Here is a 23,890-nt window from a genome sequence, read left to right on the forward strand (position 1 = left end):
TATGAGATTCACAAGATTCATGCGTTTCATTTGTAAAACGTTTGTGTTAGCTGCTTAATGAATAAAAGATTAAAGGCAGGCTAGTTTTTGAGACAGCTTTACAAAAATAACAATTAAATGCTTAGTGGTAATAAAAGATGCAGCTAAAGTAAATAAATCTAAAGAAGCTATGTAGGTTTGATAAATAATGAATATTGCTTAGTTTGATGTTATTCAACAAAAGGCTACCTCGGCTATTAAGTACAATCTGTATTATAGGCTTCTCTACACATGCACAGATGTACACAGCAGGAACATCTCTTGATCATTTTTCATCAAGTGCTGTCAGACGAGAAGCTTGCAGTAAATCATATGCAACTAGGGCACCCATATTTATCATCAATAACCAAAGTTCAAGCACACCAGGATCAACCTAAAAACTGAAGCCACTTATTAGTGTTTATTGTTAGCACAAATTGGATATGTGCCACGTTTTGTTATTCTGTCATGTCACGTACTGAAAAAATATTCTTCCCAAGAGAAAACGGTCTTTTGCACCTTGATTGAGTTACCATGAGTCGGTGATCAGTGGCTCTTTTCTCAAATTTAAACAAGAATTTTGTTTCCCGTGCGTGTAGCGTCATCTGCTGTACAGTTATGTGAAGTACACATTAAAATGGAGTAGCTACCATCTGACCATGAGGCGGCATAATGCTTTCATGTTCAGACTTCAAACTAAAGGCACAAATATGTGTAAGCATTACAACAGCTCCCTAATACTAAAAGCAAGATGTAAATAACTGTTTAATAAACTGTTCAGATAAAAATTAAGTTAGATGTAATTTAACCAGCTCTCTAAAATGATCGTCTTATGTTAATTTGAACTGGACTACTTTCCCACATACTTCAGATGTCCCATAGTCATGCTGACATTTAATTTGATATTGGAGTTAATATGCATAAGCAGTTATAGGCTTGCCATGGTGGCAGAACTATATGTGTCATTTACTTTAAATGTGGTCCTCATACAAAGTGTTTGTGTAGTTTAATCCCATGTAAACAATACACACCAATCAAAAGCTACATTTATAAAGGAAACCTTTAGATAATTGATCAAAATTCCTTATTTCTGCTAGTTTAGTCTCATTTTAGAGCAAGTTTTTTGCATGTACACCATTGATCACCTCAAAACAGTATTAAGTTCATTAAAGCCTGCTACAATATTCATTTTAAGTCGGGTCATGACAACCCATTTAACTTTCACTAAAGTTCTCTAGATCTGAATGTTAGAGAAGTCCAATTTATAAAGTGGATATAACACCAAGAAAAGCGAGACTATTTTATTAAAAGAGTCTACCAAGATACTTCAGAGCAAGTTCATTCAGCACCAACACAGGAAGTCACACAGGAATAGGTGTCTTACACATGTGCACTTTTATTGGAATTGAATTAGTCAGTGTACAGGTTGGCCCCACCAAATGTCTGGCACCGCCACGTTCCACACAGCTTTTACAATATGCCCAGGGGGAATGGAAACCTTTACATCTTGAATGGTAAAGCTTAGTTTTTTTGGAACAAAGAAGAAAAAAAAAAATAACCCAAGATTTTAAGGCTGAAAGTACAAAAACCCAGACATTGTTTTGTTACATAATTTACATACAATACTACAATGTTACGTATGCTCCCAATTACTGGGCAGCCTTCATAGAGGCAAATAAGTTTCGGAACAATGCATTTAACAAACATTTGGAATGACTAAAGAAACAAAACAAAACCATTGAGTCCTCAGATGCATTGTAGAACTTCGGGGATGCTTATTTGCCAAAAAAACTTGCCGTCACCTTCACCGTTCCAGTTTTTAGATCCTGAGTCAAGCGCCAAAAATAACAAAAGCCATGCCAATGTTGTCGTTTGAAGTTTTTCTCTGCGCAGTTTGAGTCGGCGTGAAGTGGTAACAGTCCGTTTAGAAGCATTTACGGTGGACAATGGATGGTCCAGACTCATCATACTCCTGCTTGCTAATCCACATCTGCTGGAAGGTGGACAGGGAGGCCAGGATGGAGCCTCCGATCCAGACAGAGTATTTACGCTCAGGTGGGGCAATGATCTGAGGAGAAACGACAATTAGCACGATGCAGAGTTGCCATATGCGTTTGGTTACAGACTGATATAAGAGGCAAGGGTCAAAGCTCACCTTGATTTTCATTGTGCTAGGGGCCAGGGATGTGATCTCCTTCTGCATCCTGTCAGCAATGCCAGGGTACATGGTGGTACCACCAGACAATACAGTGTTGGCATACAGGTCCTTACGGATGTCGACATCACACTTCATGATGGAGTTGAAGGTGGTCTCATGGATACCGCAAGACTCCATACCTGCAGAGCAAGACAAATGATTAACCAGCATTCTTGTACTCTCCTTCAAATTAAATCAGTGTGCATGCACACATCAGGTAGTGTTTGTCAGGAAACCTACCCAAGAAGGATGGCTGGAACAGGGCCTCTGGGCACCTGAACCTCTCATTGCCAATGGTGATGACCTGTCCGTCAGGCAGCTCATAGCTCTTCTCCAGGGAGGAGGAGGAAGCAGCGGTGCCCATCTCCTGCTCAAAGTCAAGAGCCACATAGCAGAGCTTCTCCTTGATGTCACGGACAATTTCCCTCTCAGCTGTGGTGGTGAAGCTGTAACCTCTCTCGGTCAGGATCTTCATGAGGTAGTCAGTCAGGTCACGGCCAGCCAAGTCCAGACGGAGGATGGCATGGGGCAGGGCATAACCCTCGTAGATGGGCACAGTGTGGGTGACACCATCACCAGAGTCCATCACGATACCAGTGGTACGACCAGAGGCATACAGGGACAACACAGCCTGGATGGCAACGTACATGGCAGGGGTGTTGAAGGTCTCGAACATGATCTGGAAAGAGAGAGTGGATAAGTTAACTGATGCTCAAATATTTACAGCACACAATCCACACATCCATGCAGGGGTTAGTTGGAAATCCAGAGTAAAGAAGAAAAAAAAAGTGCACAAAGAATAAGTGCAGGAGACTGCAAAACAGGCAGGCAAAAATATAGATAACCTGCTGCTTCCAGCAAAAGATGAGAAACTCAGGAGCTCAGAGGAAACAAAGCCTGGAGGAAGTGAACGAATGAAAAGGAGAACTTAAAAACGACATCAGGACAGACAAGAGAGTTCAATGCACCATTTGCTAGCCAAAAACCAACCTGTGTCATCTTTTCCCTGTTGGCCTTGGGGTTCAGGGGGGCCTCTGTGAGCAGGACGGGGTGCTCCTCTGGGGCAACACGCAGCTCATTGTAGAAGGTGTGATGCCAGATCTTCTCCATATCGTCCCAGTTGGTGACAATACCGTGCTCAATGGGGTACTTCAGAGTGAGGATACCTCTCTTGCTCTGAGCCTCGTCACCAACATAGCTGTCCTTCTGTCCCATACCAACCATGACACCCTGTAACAAAGAAAGCAATGTTATTTTTTAATAAAATGTTTAGGAACTAAAGTTACTTCACTTTTAAAGTAAGAAAATAATTCTTATTACAGGTCAGCCCATATCTATTTATCTCCTCACCTGATGTCTGGGGCGACCCACGATGGATGGGAAGACAGCACGGGGAGCATCATCTCCAGCGAATCCGGCTTTGCACATACCGGATCCGTTGTCAACAACCAGTGCGGCAATTTCATCATCCATGGCTAAACTGTAAAAGAGAGAAAACGTTTAGAAGTGCACTTCTGCCATGAAAGAAAGTTTCAGTGAGCATGTGACCATGTGGAATCAACTTCCTGTTTCGTGCTGCATTCTACAGTCTGACCGCTAGCGGGTGCTAGAGTGACAATACGCGCCTCGGAAATGCCAGACAAAGGAAGTCCCTCTGCATTCTCTCGTTATTACCATAAAAGGCAATGGATTGAGCCGCTTTGCGGCTGCCGGCGGTGTGGCGCTTAGCCAGAGTTCAGTAAAAAGGAACATATTTCGAAATTCATCACGCCAGGGCCACTCCCTAAATTCTACACGAATTAAGTTTTACATCCTCTTCCATACTCGCCTGGTATCAATTACACAACCGAATTTCTACGGGTGTCTGCCCAACATTACTGCGTCACAGATCTGCAGTCAATTGAATGACTCCAAAAGAGCAGACTTGACATCCAAAGCACCACCATCCGCCGATTCGGTTTATATTATAGTCTTATCAATGAGATTTAAGTGATTGTTCGACACAATTATAAAACTTTAATTGTAACCAGAACAAATTTACACCAACTGTTAAAATTGACCACACCTTATATTTCGAAACAGGAATAACGTAACGTTAGTGCTTCAATAATATTCAGTCTTAATGAAAGAATGAAGGGCTGCATAGAACGATTTAAAAAGCCAATATTCACTAAAACACCTGGATATGATAAAAGCGAACTAATTCTGATTATTTAGAGACCGAATAACTTAAAGTAACGTTAAATGTCAGATTCACAGGAGGTGAATGCTGGTTAGCCGGCTAGCTAAAGTAGGTCACACCCTGCTGCAGCACTGCCTGATGCACAAAGAACTTCCCATGCCGGCTATCCATCAAGTGTGCAATATGCCTCACGAACACCCTTAAAACTGTAAAGTCATGTTAATAGCTGTTAAAGCACGGTCAACCAGACCACATCTTAATGTTGAGAAACGTAACTTAAATGCCTAACGTTAACTATTTCACATCGGCCCATTCAATGTGTCGTGTCTACAATGGTTAAACGTTACCGTCACTTCCTACTGACATGTCCAGTACATTAAAGTTATGATAATACAACAATCATTTACATAAAAATTACCACATACTTACCTACCATTTTTAAGCAGGAATTAGTATTTAACAGCAAAAAGACCGGTAACTTGGTCTAACGAATTTATCCAGTTTTATTTATTCATTCTAGTTAAACATTTAAATTAATATTAATGAACTAAAAATACAATAAAAGGCTTTAAAAGCTGAAAATTTAACTCACCTTAGGTTTGGGGGGGGTTTGTCGACTTAAGAGAATTGGTTACAAGCTGATGATATTCCGCACTAGCTGCGTGTGGAGGAGCTCAAAGTGAGGATGAAAAGCTGGGCGCGCTGTTTTATACGACAGCATATGCCCGGCTCTAGCCATAAAAGGTAAACTTTCGGAGCTCTGCTCTCTGATTGGTCCAGCGTCACACACCCGGCTGTCGCGTGCACATTGCTACACTTGCTTTCTTGCAACTTGAGAGTGAAAGAAGGGGAAGCTGGACTAGTTGAAGTATAAGGCCTAGGTGAATTTGATCAAAAGTGACCCTTTTATTTACGAATTGTAATATATAGTCATTCGTAATTGCGTATTTTGTTGTGTTAACGACGATAAGACTCTCTTCAAACCTTTCAAAAAGTCTGCACAAGGTTACAAATGCTAGTTTTGGTCAACATAGTGGTGGACAGTGACACCTTCATAGTCCTGTGTTGTATTTTCATATCTAACAGCAGCAGCTCTGTATAGGTAATTTACTTCTTATTGTATTCGCAATAATACTATAATACTTGTGTGGGAATCTACCAAGTACCTCTCTTGCAAAATAGGCGTATTTTTCATTGAAAGAACTTATGATAACCAAGTGACAAGCCTGTTGTTTCCTGTAAGAGCAACTAGCTGGTCTGAGCTCATTAGGTAATGTTGTCAAAGAAATTGTAATGAAACTTGGAATGAATGGGGCTTTGCATTCCTGTAATTATGAGTTGCCTACGCAAAACTCCCTGTTTTACAGGAGTAATATTTTCATGTGCATAGGTGTGTGCATGTTACATGGTGATGATGATAAAGGTATAGTTGTTGTTTGCTGTAAGTGGGCCTAGGCCAGGTTTATATTAGACATGACGTCAAATGTCAGCATTCAAGTCTTGGTCTTGATCAGTTAAATGTTATCTTAGATGTTTCATAGGCAAGTCTGGTTTCTCATTCAAACATATATTACACATTATTTATTTATCATCATACAGACATATGAACTTTGACTTTTTGTTTGGTTAGAATTATAATAATGATAATTCTTCAGAACATTGTTTCCATTGTTTAAAAAACGGTAAAGATGTTCATCGTCATCTTCATAAACAAAATATGTCTTGCTTATTTCAGATGTTGCCACAGTTTGGATAATATAGGGCTGTGCTTGAGCAGTAGTGATGTTGGCAAGCTACATGTGACTTTTTAATGTGTAACTTGGGAGTAATGCACATGGCCTTCAATGGCAGTTATAAACAAAAACAGCTGATGTCAAAATCTCTTGCTGATACCAAGGACAGTGTGGTTTTGTGACTTATATTTATTTATTTTGTCTTCAAAACATTTACAGCACATTTGACAAAAATGTTTTCACATTTCAAGTGTTTTGTTGTTGTTTTTTGTAAAAAAGTACAATGATTTTCTTTGATTTAAGTTCTTAGATGCGATAAGTTGAGTATGGCTTATCAATGCACAACAAATATAACTATTTTTGTATTATTATTCTAGCATCAGCAATTAAACAGACATGTATGGCATTAAGATATTTAATGAAAAAATGGTTATAAGCATAAAAGTAAGAAAGATTTTTCTACAAACAGGACATCAATAAGGACTTATCAGGGCTCTTCCTCCCATCCCCCAACATTTATTTGAAAGAATGCCAAACATCCATACCCCCTTATAAACACACCATTTGCAAATAGAAACTAGGCATCAAACTATGGTTAATGTGATATACATCTTACAATGCAGGCAGCTTTTTTACTTTGAACAACAATGCTTCTCTTTGTAACATTTGTAGGTTGGACTGGGGTCTTGTTACAGCAGATGTGCTTTTGTGAGTCCATAGTTCCCCTGAGGACCACCACCCTTCCCTGATAGCAGCCTGCCTTCCCCCATTTCAGTGCTCATTTATCTCTAAATAAGGTACTGTCCTAATGATCTTCAGCTTTGCCCCTTGACATAAGATATCCGAAGCAATAAAAAATTATGCTGTCACCATGATAATGTCATTGTTCTTTAGAGTTCATAAGTTCTTATCTAACTTCTGATACCAAAGCTCTTCTAACACACAATGCAACATGATGATAAGAAATATATTCATGAAGTTCTTCTCAAATGACCACTTTCTGGGCGTGTTGTTTTTGTGAAATCTGTTGCATTTAGCAGTTTGCTGTCTGGCATGAAACTCAATTTAACAATTCAAATCACCAAACTAGCCTGTTTTTCCCCCATTGCTTTTAAGTGTTGAACAGAAACACTTTCATCTTGTAACAAGCATTTAAGCTGAGCAGAAGGCCACCATTTGCCACAGATTGATTTTAGATTCACTTATATTTGGTGTCTTGATGGGGTGTAAGTAAAGTCAAATACTCAAGCTAGAAAGGAAGTCACATTTATACTGCCAGCTGGCCTCTTAGTCTAGAGATTGGATTATCCCTCATTTTATGGCCCAAATGGATTCAAATGCACTCATCTGTCTCCTTATATGCCTTTTTTGCTCTGACTCAAGTATTATGTGGGAAAGCTTGATCTGAGATACATTTATGGTGGTTTTACGTTCAATCAAATGATTTCCCAAAGAGACTAAGCAGGGAGTGAATGTTTTATATCTTTGTTTATGCTGTCAAACCACTTGCAACAGGATTTGATACTGACCAAGAAAATAAAACACTGTTCCTCATTTTTGTGTTCCTCAGCATTACAGTTGTGACTGTTCTCTCTTACCATACCAAATTTTCATTTCCTCTTTGCTGTAATAACTAGTGGAGAGTTTCCATTTATGGCTGTCTGCACACATTTGTCAACATATAGTTTTGTGTACCCACCTAGCGTTTTTCATCATTTAAAGCAGGAATAGTTCAGCAAAAATGAAAACGTTGTCATTATTTACTGACTCAAATGTTGTTCCAATCCTGCATGCCTTTATTTCTTGTAACATTAAAGAATAATGTTTCAACTGTTGAATGATTTGTTCCATACATTTCAAAACAGTCATTCTATGGTCAAAACAGTTCTTTAAGAACATTCAGACAAAAGCACCTTCTTTAAAATATCTTCTTTTGTGTTCCACAGAGGAAAGAAAAAGTCATGCAAATTTGGGACGACATGAGAATTAATCTTTTTGGGTGAACTCTCCCATTAATGCTGCATATGTTTTGGCACACTCTTGTACTATGAATGTATACTAAGAAAATTCTGCTCACTCCAGTGCTGACTGTTCAATGGAGATCAGTGGCTTATTAGCACCCCACTGTGACTACTGCAGGGGCTCATTCCCTGTGACTGAGATATAAATAACTTATGTTGATAGAATATATGCATGCTGCTTCAGATATTGCATTAAAACCATATTTACCATTTTAAGTCAAGACATTCTCAATGCATACTTATGATCATTTAACATACTGGAATGCAGGATTCATTCATGGCTAATGGCTACTTTGGTATACTGTGGCCTGCAATTTTCTTCTCCAAATGCACTGGGATTTACCCAGAGCTAGAGTGGGATGTGAGATGGGCCTACAGTATGGGTCAGTTTCTAGCAATATCTGCTTTTCTACTAGGACCCTAGGCCTGCTAATCTACCCTCCACCATCTGTCTGCTCGCAAGAGGAGGGCTGAGCAGGGATTGGCCCTGGAATGAGTCAGACGTGCCCGTCCACACTCCAGACTTAGTCAGCCTTTAAACCAGCATGGGAGAGATTACTGTGCCAAGCAGCATAGCTTAAGCCTGCCACAGGAAGTTGAGTAATGCCAGCAGGAAAGAGATCCTGCACGCTAAAAAAAAAAAGTATATATCTGAGAGCAGTTTTGACATTCATGACCTTTGGTCAAACATATACTTAAAGGACAAGTTCGGTATTTTACACTTAAAGCCCTGTTTTAAGATCGTTTCTGATGAAATCGAACGGTTAAGATTGAAATTTGGACACATGCTGCTGGCCCGAGAATTTTAGGTTTTTGTGTTAGCACCCCCCCACCTATACAATGGTTTCATAGGGGCACTGGAACAATCATTCATAAAACGCATTAAACTGTAGTTTACAAAGACGTGAAACTTTGGGGTGTTCATTGATATGCTCACACAAAAATCGCTGCAAAAGAAGCTTTACAACAGGTTTTATCATAGTTTTTGTCCTGACTTAAGTCAATGGAGTTGGACAAAAACTACGATAAAACCTGTTGGAAAGCATCTTTTGCAGCGATTTTTGTGTGGGCATATCAATGAACACCCCAGACCACTCGGTGAGTTTCACGTCTTTGTAAACTAAAGTTTAATGCGTTTTATGAATGATTGTTCAAGTGCCCCTATGAAACCATTGTGTAGGTGAGGGGGTGCTAACACAGAAACCTAAAATTCTCGGGACAGCAGCATGTGTCCAAATTTCAATCTTAACCGTTCGATTTCATCAGAAACGATCTTAAAACAGGGCTTTAAGTGTAAAATACCAAACTTCAAATTATTTTTTCAGAACATTTGCATTCATCAGTTGCACATCATAATTTCATACCCTGTATAGCACATATATGTCATGATTAGTGGGGCTAAAGTGCCCCTACTACTATTGCTCATAGCGCTCATTTCCAAAACCCCTTAACCCTAATTATTAAACTTTAGCTGATAATTGGTCCTGCACAGTTTATTCTATGGAAATTGCATGATGACATCATGCAAATTTCATAGAGACATTATGGCGGGCTCTGTTGAATTGGGCAAGTTAAGAATTAATTAGCAACTACAACAGAAATAAAGCAATCAAAAACTCACTTAAGCCGGACAATGACTTTCTTATAGAGCTGCTGTACTGCCAAAACAATGTTTGTTGCATTCATTTCCTATTATCACTGTAAAGCTGCTTTAAAACAATCTGTACTGTAAAAAGCGCTATATAAATGAAGATGACTTGACTTACTTAGAACAGCATAACAGCGCCCTAGCAACAAAGAAGAATACTTTAACATGTCTTCAGAAAATGTTTTTAAAAATTGCCAGACTATGCTAATCATGCCAGTCATGTTGGCTCCACCAGAAACTATATCTAAATATTGTAAAGAAAACTTGCTGTCATTTTTTAATTACCCTATTCATCAGACCTTTTATTCTCAAGAGTTTCAATGAATGTCACTTGTGCATGAAATATCTACCATTCCTGAGTGATGCCTGTGTGAAACTGATGAGGTGTGGCACTCACAACATCTCTGGCTAGAATAACAGTTTTGTCTCAAATCAATATTAATATTGGCAGAGACCTATATTGGCTCATCTGTGCACAAAACATACACCAACTCTCCACTGAGATTTAATACCTCTGTCAGTCTAACCAACAGCTGAGCATTGACCTAATAATTAACTACTAAACAATTTTCATTCTCCCTAACACAGATTTTTCATAACTTTGACTTTAAATAGATCCAGATTTGACCCAGTCAAGAAAACACGTTCATTAAAATATAGCTCCTTCCTTAAAATATTCAAATTCCACAGCCTGAAAACTGAAGGCAATTGTTAGTTGCCAAATAAGGAAATGATCTACGCATGTCTTACAGGAAGTGATTTTTTTAAAGGGATGTCATTTCTTTTGCAAGTTTGCACAGGAAATCACATTCAAATATGTTGGTGTGGAGAGAGCTTTACTCAGGAATGTACATCTGAGTAGTATGTGCTTACTGTTTCTCATCATGCCATGCAATGCAAGCCTCACTCTCATACTGATGTGTAAAAAACAACATTACAGCACACAAACTGTTTTTTGATGACTTTGTAGACAGCTGCCCACCTAATTACTTTTAGCTGAATCTGGTCTAAGTTAATAAAGGCCATTTTAATTGTCTAATTGTATTGTCTGATTATTTTATCAATATAACTCCTTCCACCAGAAGGCATTTTATTTATTTGTTCAGTTGTTTTGTATGTAGGCTACTACTAATTTTATCAGTCATTAATGTAATGCTGAAAAGAAAACAAAGAAACAGTCATTTTATTTTGTGACTTTTGAGCTGAACATAACATTAACATAACCTTATACTGAGGGGTTTGTTATGACTGTTCTGTTGGTAAACCTTTGCCACAATCCTTACATGTATTTTGCTCTTTCTTCGGTGACTCCAGAGGCACTGATTGTGAATGAGAAGCAATAGACAAGTCCTTTCATGTAGAAAAATGTGGGAACTTTTTTTTGGCACAGGTGTGGCGCAGAGCGTGAATATACCCATTGGAAAGAGTAGCTTTTGTAAATGTTTGAAAAACGTACATGTAATGTACATTTAACTAGTGTAATATAACGTCATTTACATGTAAATAAGTATGAAAAGCATGTTTTTAAACAGTGAAATATTTTTATAGACATTCAATCCTGTGAAACTATGTATTTCATTTAAATATGACAGAAACCCATGACATCACCCGATATGTTAAGAATTCAGATGCCGAGAGTTAAGATCCAATATAGCAAGAAATCCTGCTTGGCATGTGCTGGATTTTTTCCGTCTAACTTTGTCCGCAAAAGGATTCTACATATTTATTTCCTCAAGGGCTTTTGCTGTAGAGCGTTTGTGCACTTTGGCTGTTATAGGCCTCGCCCTCTGGTCGATGTAACAGCAACCGCCATAAAAGGAAATCTTTAAGTGTGTCACATGGTAACAATGTCAAGAATTCAAGGCCCTTGTCACATGGGGCTTTCTCATGGAAATCAGATTGAAACTTCTGGGCCTAATGAATGAAGCAGCGCTTGGTCAAAGATACTGGGGAGTTTTGATTAAAGAAAGAATATTTTTTACTTCTGGATTAAACCAATATAGAACAATCTCTTTCATTCACACATGCTTGCATATTTTAATATCTTATGTAAATCCAATCGTCACAATATACAGAAAAGTTCCTGATATCCGTTTATAGTATTTACTATAGGTTACAGTTGGATTTTTGTTTTGTTTTTTGAGTGTTCCTTATTCATTGTTTTAGTTAAAAACTGAAATGAAGGTTTGCCTACAATCTGCCTCACTATGAGTAAGTAGGAAGTGGTTTAAAATGATGACGGCGAGCTCATATCCATATATAGTCAGCCTTGGCAGGGCAATGATGACTGATGATGTCTCACCTTCAGATAGCTGATTTCATCTCTCTGTTTTTTGCTAAGTCCTATCAACAGCACTCGCTCACATTGCACTTTCACACACTTACGCTTGACACAATACATTAAGCCCAAATATACTATCAACAGTCTCTTATCCTTTTCAGAATCTCTCTTACTCTTAATCTGCCTCTCCCAAACATGCACGCATTCTCATTCTTTCACCATCCCTCTCATGCTTGTCCCCTCCTTAAACTGTTAAGACAGCAAACAATTGCTAGTAGAGAGCCGGTGGGCGGAGCTTAGCTTTAACTACAACTTCTCAGGCTCCGTATATGGAGAGGACTCGCAGGTAGTGATTGCCAAACTTAGTCATCAAAGCATGCGTCTCATTCATTGCACACTCAGCTTGTGTTTTGCTAGGGCTCCGAAGGTGTGCGACTCTTGCCTTGTAAGCTCGGACAGCTCTCCGTTTTGTCTTTTTTCTTCACAAAATTCCATGACATTATATGCTAATGGTTTCTTCAGAAGCTAAGGTTTTTTTAAAGGAGTTTGGGGTCGCGCGTCACTTCCTTCAGCTGGATTTGCTAGAGGAAATGGCATTGTGTTGCAACAGAAGTCATATATCTTCAGAACTGACTTGTGGATGTGGCCACAGCAGATTTTCCTTTGCGTTATGAGGCAGTAAATTCCTCTCAGCAGATTCTTTAATGGCTGTTGATTATTGACTGAACCAGTGTCGTGTTTAAGATTAAGAGACACAAAAGATTTCCCTTCGGCCAAAAAACAAATGCAAGTGACCACGTTAGCCAATAAAGATCCAGTTTGAGTTGTAAAGAATTATGTTTAGGTCTCAGCGTGTTCATTGCACAATGCCACAACTGTTCTGTAGAGAGGAAAATGATATGCTGTGCACATGATTCTTGACTCAAAAGATTTGCTAGGGTGAATATGGTTGATATTCATGGTAATCATCAACTTGACATACTGGGATAAAAGTGTGGTTTTGTGTGAATGCTTGCCCATGTCAAAGTCTACTTTTATGGAGGCACAGTAAGACGTTCCCTGAGCACCCACTAGAATTAGCTGCAGCTCTTATGTAACTAAATCTTATAGGCTCATGGAAAGCTGACCCTGACGACCCTGTAATTAAGAGTTAAGCACTAGTATCAGTCAACAACATGTCAGCGGACAGAAGGATACAACACAGGTAATGTAGTAGACAAGGTTTATTAATGCCGGTGGTAGAGAGCAGGTGAAACAAACAGGGGAGTAGATGGTATGCAGATCGTTTGAAATAACTAAATCATAACAGTCTCTGTTTCTTTGTAGATGCTGATGAGTGGAAGACGGATGATCATAACTGAAGGATCATATGTGTAGCAAACAGGTCGGGAGTCAGGTAAGTTGAACGGTAGGTATCAACAGAGACCAGGCAATGGTGAAGGGAAGAATGACTGTTTATGTCCGGTGTACTGATGAGCTGGTGCATGTTTGTGCAATTAGCATTCAGGTGAGGCTGAACGAGTGGGTGTTGAAGGGTCTGGTGTGGACGATGGTGTAGCCTCCGGGACACAACCACTCAGATGTGCATTAAACATTTAATGTATGTGAGCAAAGTGTACTGAATTAAGAAATATTGGGAAATATAATTATTTATTTATTTATTTAAATATATGGAAGCTTGTGTTTATGGAATGGAATTTAAAAGGTAAATGAGGCTTTATATCTCACAGTTCTGACTTTGCAATTCAGAGTTCATAACACATTTGAATTTTTTCTCAGAATTGTGAGTTATAAAGACATAATTGTGGGATAAAATGTCAAAATTTCCTTTTCTGTGGAGGAGACAAGCTTACATATAAACCTGATTAGTGTTTAATAGAAAAAACACATACAGCTCATGTAGGCAGTAAAAAAAAAAAAACACACACACACACACACACACACACACACACACACACACACACACACACACACACACACACACACACACACACACACACACACACACACACACATACACACACACACACATACACACACACACACACTCACACACACACACACACACACATGAAATAATACCTAGATTTTATTTTCTTTAAGAACTTTTTTTTTAAGGTCTCCAAATGATGTGACTAAACAGTGTTTAAAAACAGTGAGCACTATAGTTCAAGACATCCCTCAGTGCAGGCATACCCAACATACAGAATGTAGGTCAGGAATAACATCCTCGTGTTACATAATGTTCGTTTTACACAGCTGGAAGACCCGGGCCCGTTAACAATGTAATGAGGCAGCAAAGTGCACATAAAGGCTGCTGATTTTTAGAAAGCTTTAAACATCACTGACTTGCAGTTCAGGAATCATGCATTCAAGTAGGGGCTTAGCATTTAAGTCTAATAATTTGATTTACGTCATCCAGGATTTGATGCTATTAATTATTCACATTCAGACTTTGTTAATGCTCGAACTGAGTCTTCCATATTATGACCTGCTTTTTGACTGTAATGCAACCAGCTTTTCACACGTCTTCTCTGGTAAACACTCTTTCCAGTGCATGAACAATTCGAAAAAGGGGAGGCACGCCTGTTTTTAGGGGCTCTGCTGTTTTCCAGGGTATTACAATTGAGACATTTAGTATTCTGGATGTCCCTTTGCCTACCCTCTCTCTCTATTAGCTCTGCCTCTGCACTGGAAACCCTCTCCGCCCCGATCCCGTCTCTTTCAGCAGCATTTCATTCTCTCCCTCCCTCCCTAAAAACACAGTCAAGCCAACTGCCGCAGGCAATAGAGGGTCCGTCAGAGGCCTTTAAGGGTACCTTGACTGCAGCGATAATCTTGCTAAGCCATAGAAAAGTATTTATTTTCCTACAGACTAAGTCTGGGAGGGTGTGTGTTCATACTGTGTGCCCATCCCCACCATAACTATTTATGTGTGACTGACTGGCTGATACTCTGTTGACTGGATGAGGGCTGACGTGACGTCACCTGTTTTTGACTCTGTAAATATTGCTTCCTGTAAGAAAGGGGGAAAAGCACTGCGCAAAACCATTGTCATTTAAAGTGTGGATGGAGGTCATGAATGTTTAAATGAAATATTAATTTGCAGAGAGAGTTTTCTTATTGAATATTGATGAAACATCATCATTTGTGTCAAGGAAAGTTTGTTTTGATGTGAATGCAAAGGCAACCTGGGGCTAAAGGCCCTGGAACAGGAGTGTGACTGTGATTGTGATATAGTTTACATATAGGGACAATAGTGATAGGGCAAATTTCTTCCAAATCCTTTTCATATTTTAAGCGCATATTTAGCCTAAGTGAACACTTTAACAAATAGTGTACTATATTATGTTATATTATTCATTTATTTTGTTTATCTCAAGAAGTTCTGTACATTTAGAAGACGTTCTGTATATTTCACTTACGTTTTGATATACATTGATGATTTTACAGATTGATGGCTACAGAGGAACTGTTGATTAAATCAGTTTAAAAAAATCACAAGTCTTTTTTCTCTGAATATATGATCATTCCAGAGGCTCGTCATTTTCATCATCGTCACTCGTTCACATATAGCCTCATGGATCAGGACTATTGGTGCGTTCAAGTCCTCCTGGGAAGTTTGTATTTACAAGTTGGAAATTCGTAATTATGATGTCAGGTGTGTTCAAATCAGTTTGTTCTGAGCAAGATGGCCATGTCCATTTCCTACAAAAAAGGTGTTTTAACTCTACTTTTCCTAAATGACGAATAAAGAATGTGCATCAAGTGTGTTCAATTTATAAAGATTCTGTAAACCATTGTTACATATTATACTATCATATTATCCACATACTATCACATAGATACTATCACATTAATTAATCAAATATATCATATTTTGTTGATATTTGTAAATAAAACATTGTAATTTCAAACATTTAAACAAATGTACTATCAACTAACAGCTGCTGCATCAATCACTTCCACTATTACTATCATCCATCACTTCATTGACTCCCCCATCTCAGAAACTCTCAAAGAAAATCCTGAGTTTCCAATTTCCAACTCAGAAATACAATCTTTCCGACATGACTTGAATGCAGCATTTCGGGTTGTTTTCTATACCAATAAAACTAGAAATTAGCATAAAAAACTGAAATTGTATGTTTCTGAAACTTTGACAGATTCTGACAGAAAGAGATGGCAAAGGATACTGTGAACTGAAAGGAAAGGAAGCAAGGAGCCTGCTGAAGGTCTTTGACAGCTACGTCCTAAAAAGGAAATCCAGTCTGTGGGCATGATGGGAGGGGCGGAGAGAGCCAGGAGCTCAGGCCAGGTAACCACAGACAGGTTTCCCTCTTGGAGCCGGCAGTTCCAGCTAATTAGCTGCCACATTGCTTTACTTTATGACTGTTTGAATGGAGCTGGGGGAAGCCACAATCCCCTAATCTCTTTAGCCATCTCGTTGACTGTTGTGTTTACTACAGGTAAGCACTACCCTCAAATCACCTATGCCTTCAACACATGCCACACTGCCTTAAAAGGCAATTGAAGGTTGACAGCGGGTAAGTGGCAAAATATGTCTGGAAATCTTAATCCTGTTTTTTTTCCATCTCTCTCTTTCAATTTTTTTTACTTTCTCTGTCTCTCCTTCTCCTCTCTTCTCTCATCCTGTGTTCCAAATGGAAATCAGTCTATAGATATGATGAAAAATGGAGTTTGTCACACATTACTGTGAACATGAAGACTTCCCATATTAGATGATATTTCCGTATATAGGATGGAATATTTGGGCCATTTCAAGGGAAGAGGATGTTGAAATAACACATTTACCATATTCAAATATTTGTTTGTTTCCTGCGATTAATATCAGTGAGGAACACTGCGCTATCTAGAGAAAAAACGTTGAAAGTGGAGCATTTCTTGTTTCCACTCTTCTTTACATATAGATACAGATCGAATAGAGATATACAACCTCACACCCACACTAATCACATGTAAAACCTACTGTCTTTGTTGCTTTCATTCTGTTTAGGGTGTTGTCTTTTTTTATATTGTCCTACTATGTCCTGTCCTATGTAAAAATAATAATAATAAATGGAATAACTTGATAAATAATTTTTTTTAGACCTTCAAAGTACAATGTACACATTTTATGTTGAGTATGTGTTTTTAGTAAAATACTTTGATTTGACAGGATTTAAATACGTATTATTTCTCAGCACTTTGTATTCAGGTGAAATCCTGCCAATAATTGTCCTTGTCCCTAGAATTTAAACCTGAATCGGTGAGAGGATTTTAAGCATAGGCCTAACAGTAAAGCTCATCTCTTTCTCATTGTAGAAGAAAGCTGCAGTCAACCCTGCCAGTGGCACTTCTCCACAGATAGATGGCAGAATTCTTCCTTCAGAGCATTTATTCTATGATTCATCCCAAAATACACTCAAATTTTACATATATTTCATAAACCATCAGTTTTGTATGCAAGGAGACTGGCTGTGCTCTTTTTTTTTATCAGATCTTCCCTGAAGATAGCACATATGGACTGGAGCCAGATAGATGTGTGCCATGGAAAGCAGATTGCGGTTTGACTAATGAAAGAGCGAATGTGTGTTTTTTGGGAGCTGGACAGATGGGCAGTGGTGAGCCAGGATCTCGGATCACAAAGACTTGGCTCAGCATGAGATGAGAGGGTGGTGCCTGCAGGACACTTTCCTTCACCAGCTTCAACCTACAGGCCTGGCCGCTGGTCACCCCCCACTACTCTCTGATACATGTGGAAAGCATGTGTGGGCTGCATGAGGGCATGGTGGGCTGGTTAATAGCTTTAGGACATCATATAGGCTTCTATTTTAACGCTTTGTTAATATTTTCATACATATTTTACCATATAGTTGTTGTTTTTTAAATTTTATTTCAGAGAACGGTTCGAAGACAACCCTAATATAGAGAAAGGGGTTTTGGCACAGTTTCACAGTAAACAATCAGCATCCAAAAGAGTGTCTGCCAAAATGAGACAATGAACATGCACCTTGCAGATTGTTCTCTGATATCAGTATGTGTTTGGCCATCTGTGCCAGATGTTAATGAAACATCACTCTGGACAGATGGTTTGTGTCCCCACATATAAAGAATATGACACTTGATTAGAGACTCTGACTGGCATCAGTGTCAATGATAATATCATTTTTATTCATGATAGAGAATTAAAACATTATAATATTGAGAAGACAGTTTCAATAATTGGGGCAGTTTTAAATGAAATCTCCTTGGCAACTTCTTTAGAGCTGCTATAAGCTGGTTCTTAAATATTTATTTTAATTTCTAACAACTGGCCCAATATGTGTGGAGAAAGAGAGCAAACAGCTGGTTGTGAATGGTCTAAAGAATCAGTCCCCACATGAGAGCTGAAGCTCTTTGTTGGACCAGAGCATATCATTAGCATATAAAATACCTTATTTACCCCGTGGAGACAGAGAGCTGAGTGAGGACAGAGGGGGAGGGAAGCCAGCGGGATCTTCAGACAAGCACATGATATGAAGGCTTTGGTTACACCTCAAAAAGTAGATATGTCATTCAAAGTCCTGATGCACAGCATGAATGACAGTTGATTTTATAGGGCTCGCTTGATACACAGTAAAAAACGCAGTGTCAAATTAACACTTAAAGTGTTAATTTTAACACTACTCCGGATCATATATGGTCCCACTCTATCTAGAGTAAAAAGTACACTGTTCGTAGTGTTGAATTTACAGTGTTAATATAGCACCGTACAGTGTAGAAAAATTACACTGCGAGTGTCAAGTGTTACACTTACAATTTTTACACCATGGGGTTTTAACACCCCTGGTGTTGATTTAAATCCATTGGATTACACTATAAGTGTCATTTATAAAGTATTCTGTTCAGTGCAAAAACAATTTACATTATTATAGTGTTAATGTACAAGATCAGACATAAAATCAAGAGTCTTCAGACAGATGTACAAATCCAAAGTTTATTCAACAAATGGGCAAAGTGGCTCCTTTAAAACATATGCCAGATGTGAAAAGGTCAAATTATCACATTCATGAGGAGTTGCAAAGAAAAAGCAAAAAAATAAAAATAAATTAAAAAAGCATAACATCATCTAATTTGCCAAGACATGAACAAATATGACAGGTAGATTTGAACAAGATTGCAGAAAACTACTTGTCGACAGTTGTGTACCATCCATGAATGCAGTAGTAGTATTTGAGTTTATTGCCACCGGCAGCGAGCAGGTATGCTGTGTGGTCGGTTCAATGCAATCAAGGTGTTTTTGTATGCTGGTCTCTGCCAAAGACAAAAATAACAAATCAAAGTCAGCTCTCCAATTGGCCGTCTTTATAGTTTTCCACAATACAGTCAACCCAAATGGCAATATTTTGAGGCAGACAATAAATTCTCTTCTCTTCTATTATATATAAAAAAAATAAAAAAAAACTGCACTAAAATTAAAATGAGAGGGGTTATAGCACTTACGTATAGAGGGAATGCGCATGACGTCACAGTAAGCGGAAGTCACTGCTGTTCCGCTCACTGAGTGGCAGAAAGACTGAGCGGCAGCATTGGTTTTCAGTGTGAATGCTGCGGAAAAACACACAAAACGCGTCTAAAACGGGAAAGAGCTTTGAGACTGACTGTACAACTAGATTTGACAAGAAATATGAGGTATATTTTTACAGACTACCTAAAGCTACAGAACAGAGAAGCAAATAGATCGCTGCAATTCATAGAAACAACTGGACTCCAGGCAGCGAAAGGTGGATTTGCAGTTATCCTTTTTGTGTCAATATGCTGGATTTAGTGGTAAAATCATTCTCTATATATTGTATTGTTATATATTGCAGTGACAACTCATCAATCAAATATTTACCACTGTATATTCTGTATAATTTGACATTTTTAAATAAACACTGACAAAAAAACTACACAAGTTTTAAGTCTAGACGATATGATGATATATATAACATTGATATAAGTGATCACCTGGATTTAGACCTGCCTATTTTGTATTTATATAAAGCATTCACAGGCAAATTTGCTGTATGTATTTCCCTGGTGTCGAAATCAGGCACATATAAATGTCAGGAAACACGATTCCTGGCTGCATGTCAATATCCATGGCTCACTGGATCTTTAGTAAGTTGTAAGGAACACTATATTGAGTCCAATCTTTAGTTTAAACTGATAATCGTTTGTTTTACTTGCGTTTTCGCAGTTTCCCCTATTAAATCCAGTCACGCAGCTGCTCTTCTGCCACTCAGTCCGGCTGAGGGGGCGTGTTCCGGCGGGAAAGTGACGTTAATGCATTCCCTCTATGTCCTACTGTTAGTTTAACTGCTTCTGTATTGTTCTCATTTGTAAGTCGCTTTGGATAAAAGCGTCTGCTAAATGAATAAATGTAATGTAAATAGTGACAGAAATGCCCAAATTTACCTTTTTGAAGACAACCAGGTGTTTTTCAGCTTGATATGAGCACATCTTTCCAGGTCTCTTGCAGCCTTGTGGTGATGGTGGAATCAAATCAAGGAGGAGACAAATTGATGCAAGATCGCTTCCCCATTCTAAATTACAGATGTGACAACTTCAGCAAAAAATGCATGTGCGCATATAGATAATCTTATTCTGAATTATAGTCTAACCTGAATCATCAGTTTCATCATCTTTCACAACAGATTCTGCAGAGTCAATCAGGTCCTTGAAGCTCTTGGGAGAAGCCTTTCCAGGAACTTAGTTGAGGTCTTCTAACCAAAAATCAAAAAACAAAAAAACATCAACAGTTACATAGCATAATGACAACCCAATCTCTCTCAGTGCCGGGCAGAGTAGTGCCGTTCACACCTGGCATTAACATTCATCTTGGGTGACGCACAAGTGAACAACTCGAAGTACAGGTGTAAACGCCCCCAAGACGCATTGAGATTCGATTGTTCTGATGAGGTCTAGGCCACATTCTTTTAATAGAGGGTTAGTTCACCCAAAAATTTTAATTCTGTAATTTACTCACCCTCATGTCGTTCCAAACCCGCAAGACTTTCTTTTGTCTTTGAAACACAAATGAAGATCTTTTTGATGAAATCTGAGAGCTTTCTGTCCCTCCACTGACAGCTACGCAACTACCACTTTGACGCTTTTAAAAGTTCATAAAGACATCTTAAAACTAATCCATATGAACCAAGCAGTTTAGTCCAAATTTAATTTTTCTTCTGTTTATGTTTTTTGATTAATGTTTATATGTGAATAAAAGTCTAAATTCAATCTATTTATCACAAAGCGATCGAGTCTCTTCAGAAAAATTGGACTAAACCGCTCAATTCATATAGGTTAGTTTTATGAACCATTTATGACCTTTTTGAAGCGTCAAAATGGTAGTTGCGTGGACTGTCAATGGAGGGACAGAAGTCACTCAGATTTAAAATACATTCATTTGAGTTTCGAAGATGAACGAAAGTCTTTCCGGGTTTGGAATGACATGAGGGTGAGAAAAGACAATTTTACACTTTTGGGTCAACTAACCCTTTAACTTTTTGCAGTTTAATATCTTGAATTTACACAATTCATGATGACACATCAATCACTATGCCATTTTGACAATCAAGACAAATCAATCACCAACGACACATGTAAATTCCAGGTCTGAACAAAGGCATTGTGTGGTTGCCCAGTTAGGTTTAGATTTTTCATGTTCATTTGTCATGTATTAAAATTTGTACTGCACATAGAATAAAATATAGGCTAATGATACTCACAATTATGGATTAATCTTAAGCATTCTGTTGCTTTCTTCACTTCTGTTGCAATCTCATAAGAGGAGTTTCCTTCATTCGATTTAAAGACATGTTGTTTAGAATTTATTTGACCCATAATTTGTTAATGTTATTTATAATGTGAACAGAAAATACAGATTCATATTAATAAAATACAGACAGATAAATAGTTAGTACATCATTTATAATAACATGCAGTATGAATTGATAAAGACTGATTTCAAGCTAAAGTACCTGTATGCTCTGCCAGTGCTCACGCAAATACCTGTAAACTGAACTGGAAGACAGACGGATTTATAGATTAGCTCACTTTTACAATGTTTGAATTTAACTGTCATAAAAAAAAAAACTTGATGGTAGGAAGTTTGTGTCTTGACGCAGATATGACGACATGATATTCAGTGCTGCTAAGAACAAGTAACATAGAGATTAAGTTATGTCATTCACACTTAACGTTAAACATTGACTGCGTTAATAATGCGCATGCGTCACGAAAACGGAATGGTTAACGTTTTAATGTATAACACAGCTACTTTTATACACACAAAACAAATATATAAAATGTATTACCATTTTAAGAATTCTCTCATCTGCGCAGAAAAAAAGCCCAAATAGTGCTGCTTCAGACCTCCTCATCAGCTTCAGTGCCAGGCTCGTCGTAAACCCAGGCCTCGGCGAGACTGGAGGCGGGAATGCTTACTTTCATGAAGGCTGTCAACAAACCAAAATGAAAGAAGCTAAATATATATACATAACAAATTGTAAGCACATTCCAACAAATGTATTTTAAAAGTTTGAATTAAATCGGAATGAGAAATGTTTTCTACTTTTTTCTTCTGTACATCTCTGCATCTCATGAACTTGACGAGCTTCCTTAATCCATACAAAAACGCGCAATTACTCATTTCTAAATGTGTTCACCACCATAGTTTACTAAAAATGTTAATAAATGCATTTACTATTTAATTTTAGAAAGAGAAAAGCAATTCAACCTACCGTCTCGGTCGCATGAAGATAAAATGGCGTTGTCGTCTTGCGAGGCAGCAGCAGCAGTCATCGAGGGGCGGAGTCAATATAATTCGGCGCGGTTTTTTGCACTTTCAGTGTAAAAATAAAATTACACTACGTAGCACCCTGTAATTACACTGAAGAGGAGTACTTTTTAACATTGTAGATTGTTAATTTAACTCTTTAGGAATTTATAACTTTTAACACTGGAATTTTTACACTGGCGATTTTACTGTGTATTATCAAATTAACATGCAGCGAAACTGACTGAATGCATGCATAGGCTATATATTTAGACATGTTATGTACAAAATTTTATTAGAGTTATATAACAATATAGTTTTAAAACATTGTACATACAACTAGACCAATAAGCAACACACTTTAAACGTATAAATGGTGTTGCATTAGGTAATAATGCATCAAATCAAATGGCATCTGCCATAAATGACTTTAGAGCTTTCCTCTATTCTAACTTTTCTTACAAAGTAACGCAGTCAACTGGTCTCAATGGGATTTTAGTACATGTAAGTTATTTCCCATCAAGTTTACACAGATGTCCTATACCAGAGTAATAACATTGTTGCACTTTTGTGTGTGTGTGTGAAGTGTCCAAATACTTCTTGGGTCCTTGGTATTCAGACATGTGGCCTGGCAGTAATTATAAGTGATGCAGTTGCACTAAAGGTTCGGTAGAGGGCACAGCAGCGCCCCATCCAGCCACAAAATCAACATGACGCTGCACCCAAATGGAAACCATGTCAGTGTGACAACTGGTTCAATCAGACATTGTGATTGCAGTGTAATTTATTGTCAATAATGGAGCTTAGCCTAATGGTTATTTGTATTTTCTTCTTAATAATGACACATCATGCATCAACTAACTGTTAAAGGTTATTGTCTGTGTTTTACTGCCACCCTGACTTTGAGCTCTCTCTATATCAGCAGCTTCGAGGACATGCATTCCAGCTCCTCAGATCCTGTTATTCATCACTTTAACACACTCTGCACATGAAGATCAATGAAGCC

The 23,890-nt window shown here is 38.2% G+C and overlaps 1 protein-coding gene and 2 long non-coding RNA genes across 4 annotated transcripts; 1 reads left to right on the forward strand and 2 right to left on the reverse strand.

Moving 5' to 3' along the window:
• Positions 1 to 1,390: 1,390 nt before the first annotated feature.
• actb2 (actin, beta 2) lies at positions 1,391 to 5,185 on the reverse strand. The gene is made up of 6 exons (XM_077213305.1): positions 4,990 to 5,185; positions 3,566 to 3,695; positions 3,206 to 3,445; positions 2,456 to 2,894; positions 2,174 to 2,355; positions 1,391 to 2,086 (listed from the first exon to the last, which is right to left on the reverse strand). Exons 2-6 carry the CDS (start codon positions 3,686 to 3,688, stop codon positions 1,943 to 1,945), a joined length of 1,128 nt encoding a protein of 375 aa, XP_077069420.1. The 5' UTR covers positions 3,689 to 3,695; positions 4,990 to 5,185; the 3' UTR covers positions 1,391 to 1,942.
• A 1,623-nt stretch (positions 5,186 to 6,808) lies between these two features.
• Positions 6,809 to 13,499, forward strand: LOC143722115 (uncharacterized). The gene is made up of 2 exons (XR_013196829.1): positions 6,809 to 6,927; positions 13,407 to 13,499. It is a non-coding gene; the product is annotated as an uncharacterized LOC143722115 (long non-coding RNA).
• Positions 13,500 to 19,290: 5,791 nt separating this feature from the next.
• Positions 19,291 to 21,884, reverse strand: LOC143722477 (uncharacterized). Of its 2 annotated transcripts, XR_013196901.1 has the most exons (4): positions 21,836 to 21,884; positions 20,729 to 20,830; positions 20,523 to 20,650; positions 19,291 to 19,376 (listed from the first exon to the last, which is right to left on the reverse strand). It is a non-coding gene; the product is annotated as an uncharacterized LOC143722477 (long non-coding RNA). The 2 variants fall into 2 exon arrangements; XR_013196900.1 differs by lacking the exon at positions 21,836 to 21,884 and having other exon boundaries at positions 20,729 to 21,038.
• Between the last annotated feature and the right edge of the window lie 2,006 nt (positions 21,885 to 23,890).

Source organism: Siphateles boraxobius, unplaced genomic scaffold (genome assembly GCF_051911475.1).
Source record: "Siphateles boraxobius isolate OS27281-9 unplaced genomic scaffold, OSU_SipBor_1 66, whole genome shotgun sequence".
In the NCBI taxonomy this organism is placed as follows: domain Eukaryota; kingdom Metazoa; phylum Chordata; class Actinopteri; order Cypriniformes; family Leuciscidae; genus Siphateles; species Siphateles boraxobius.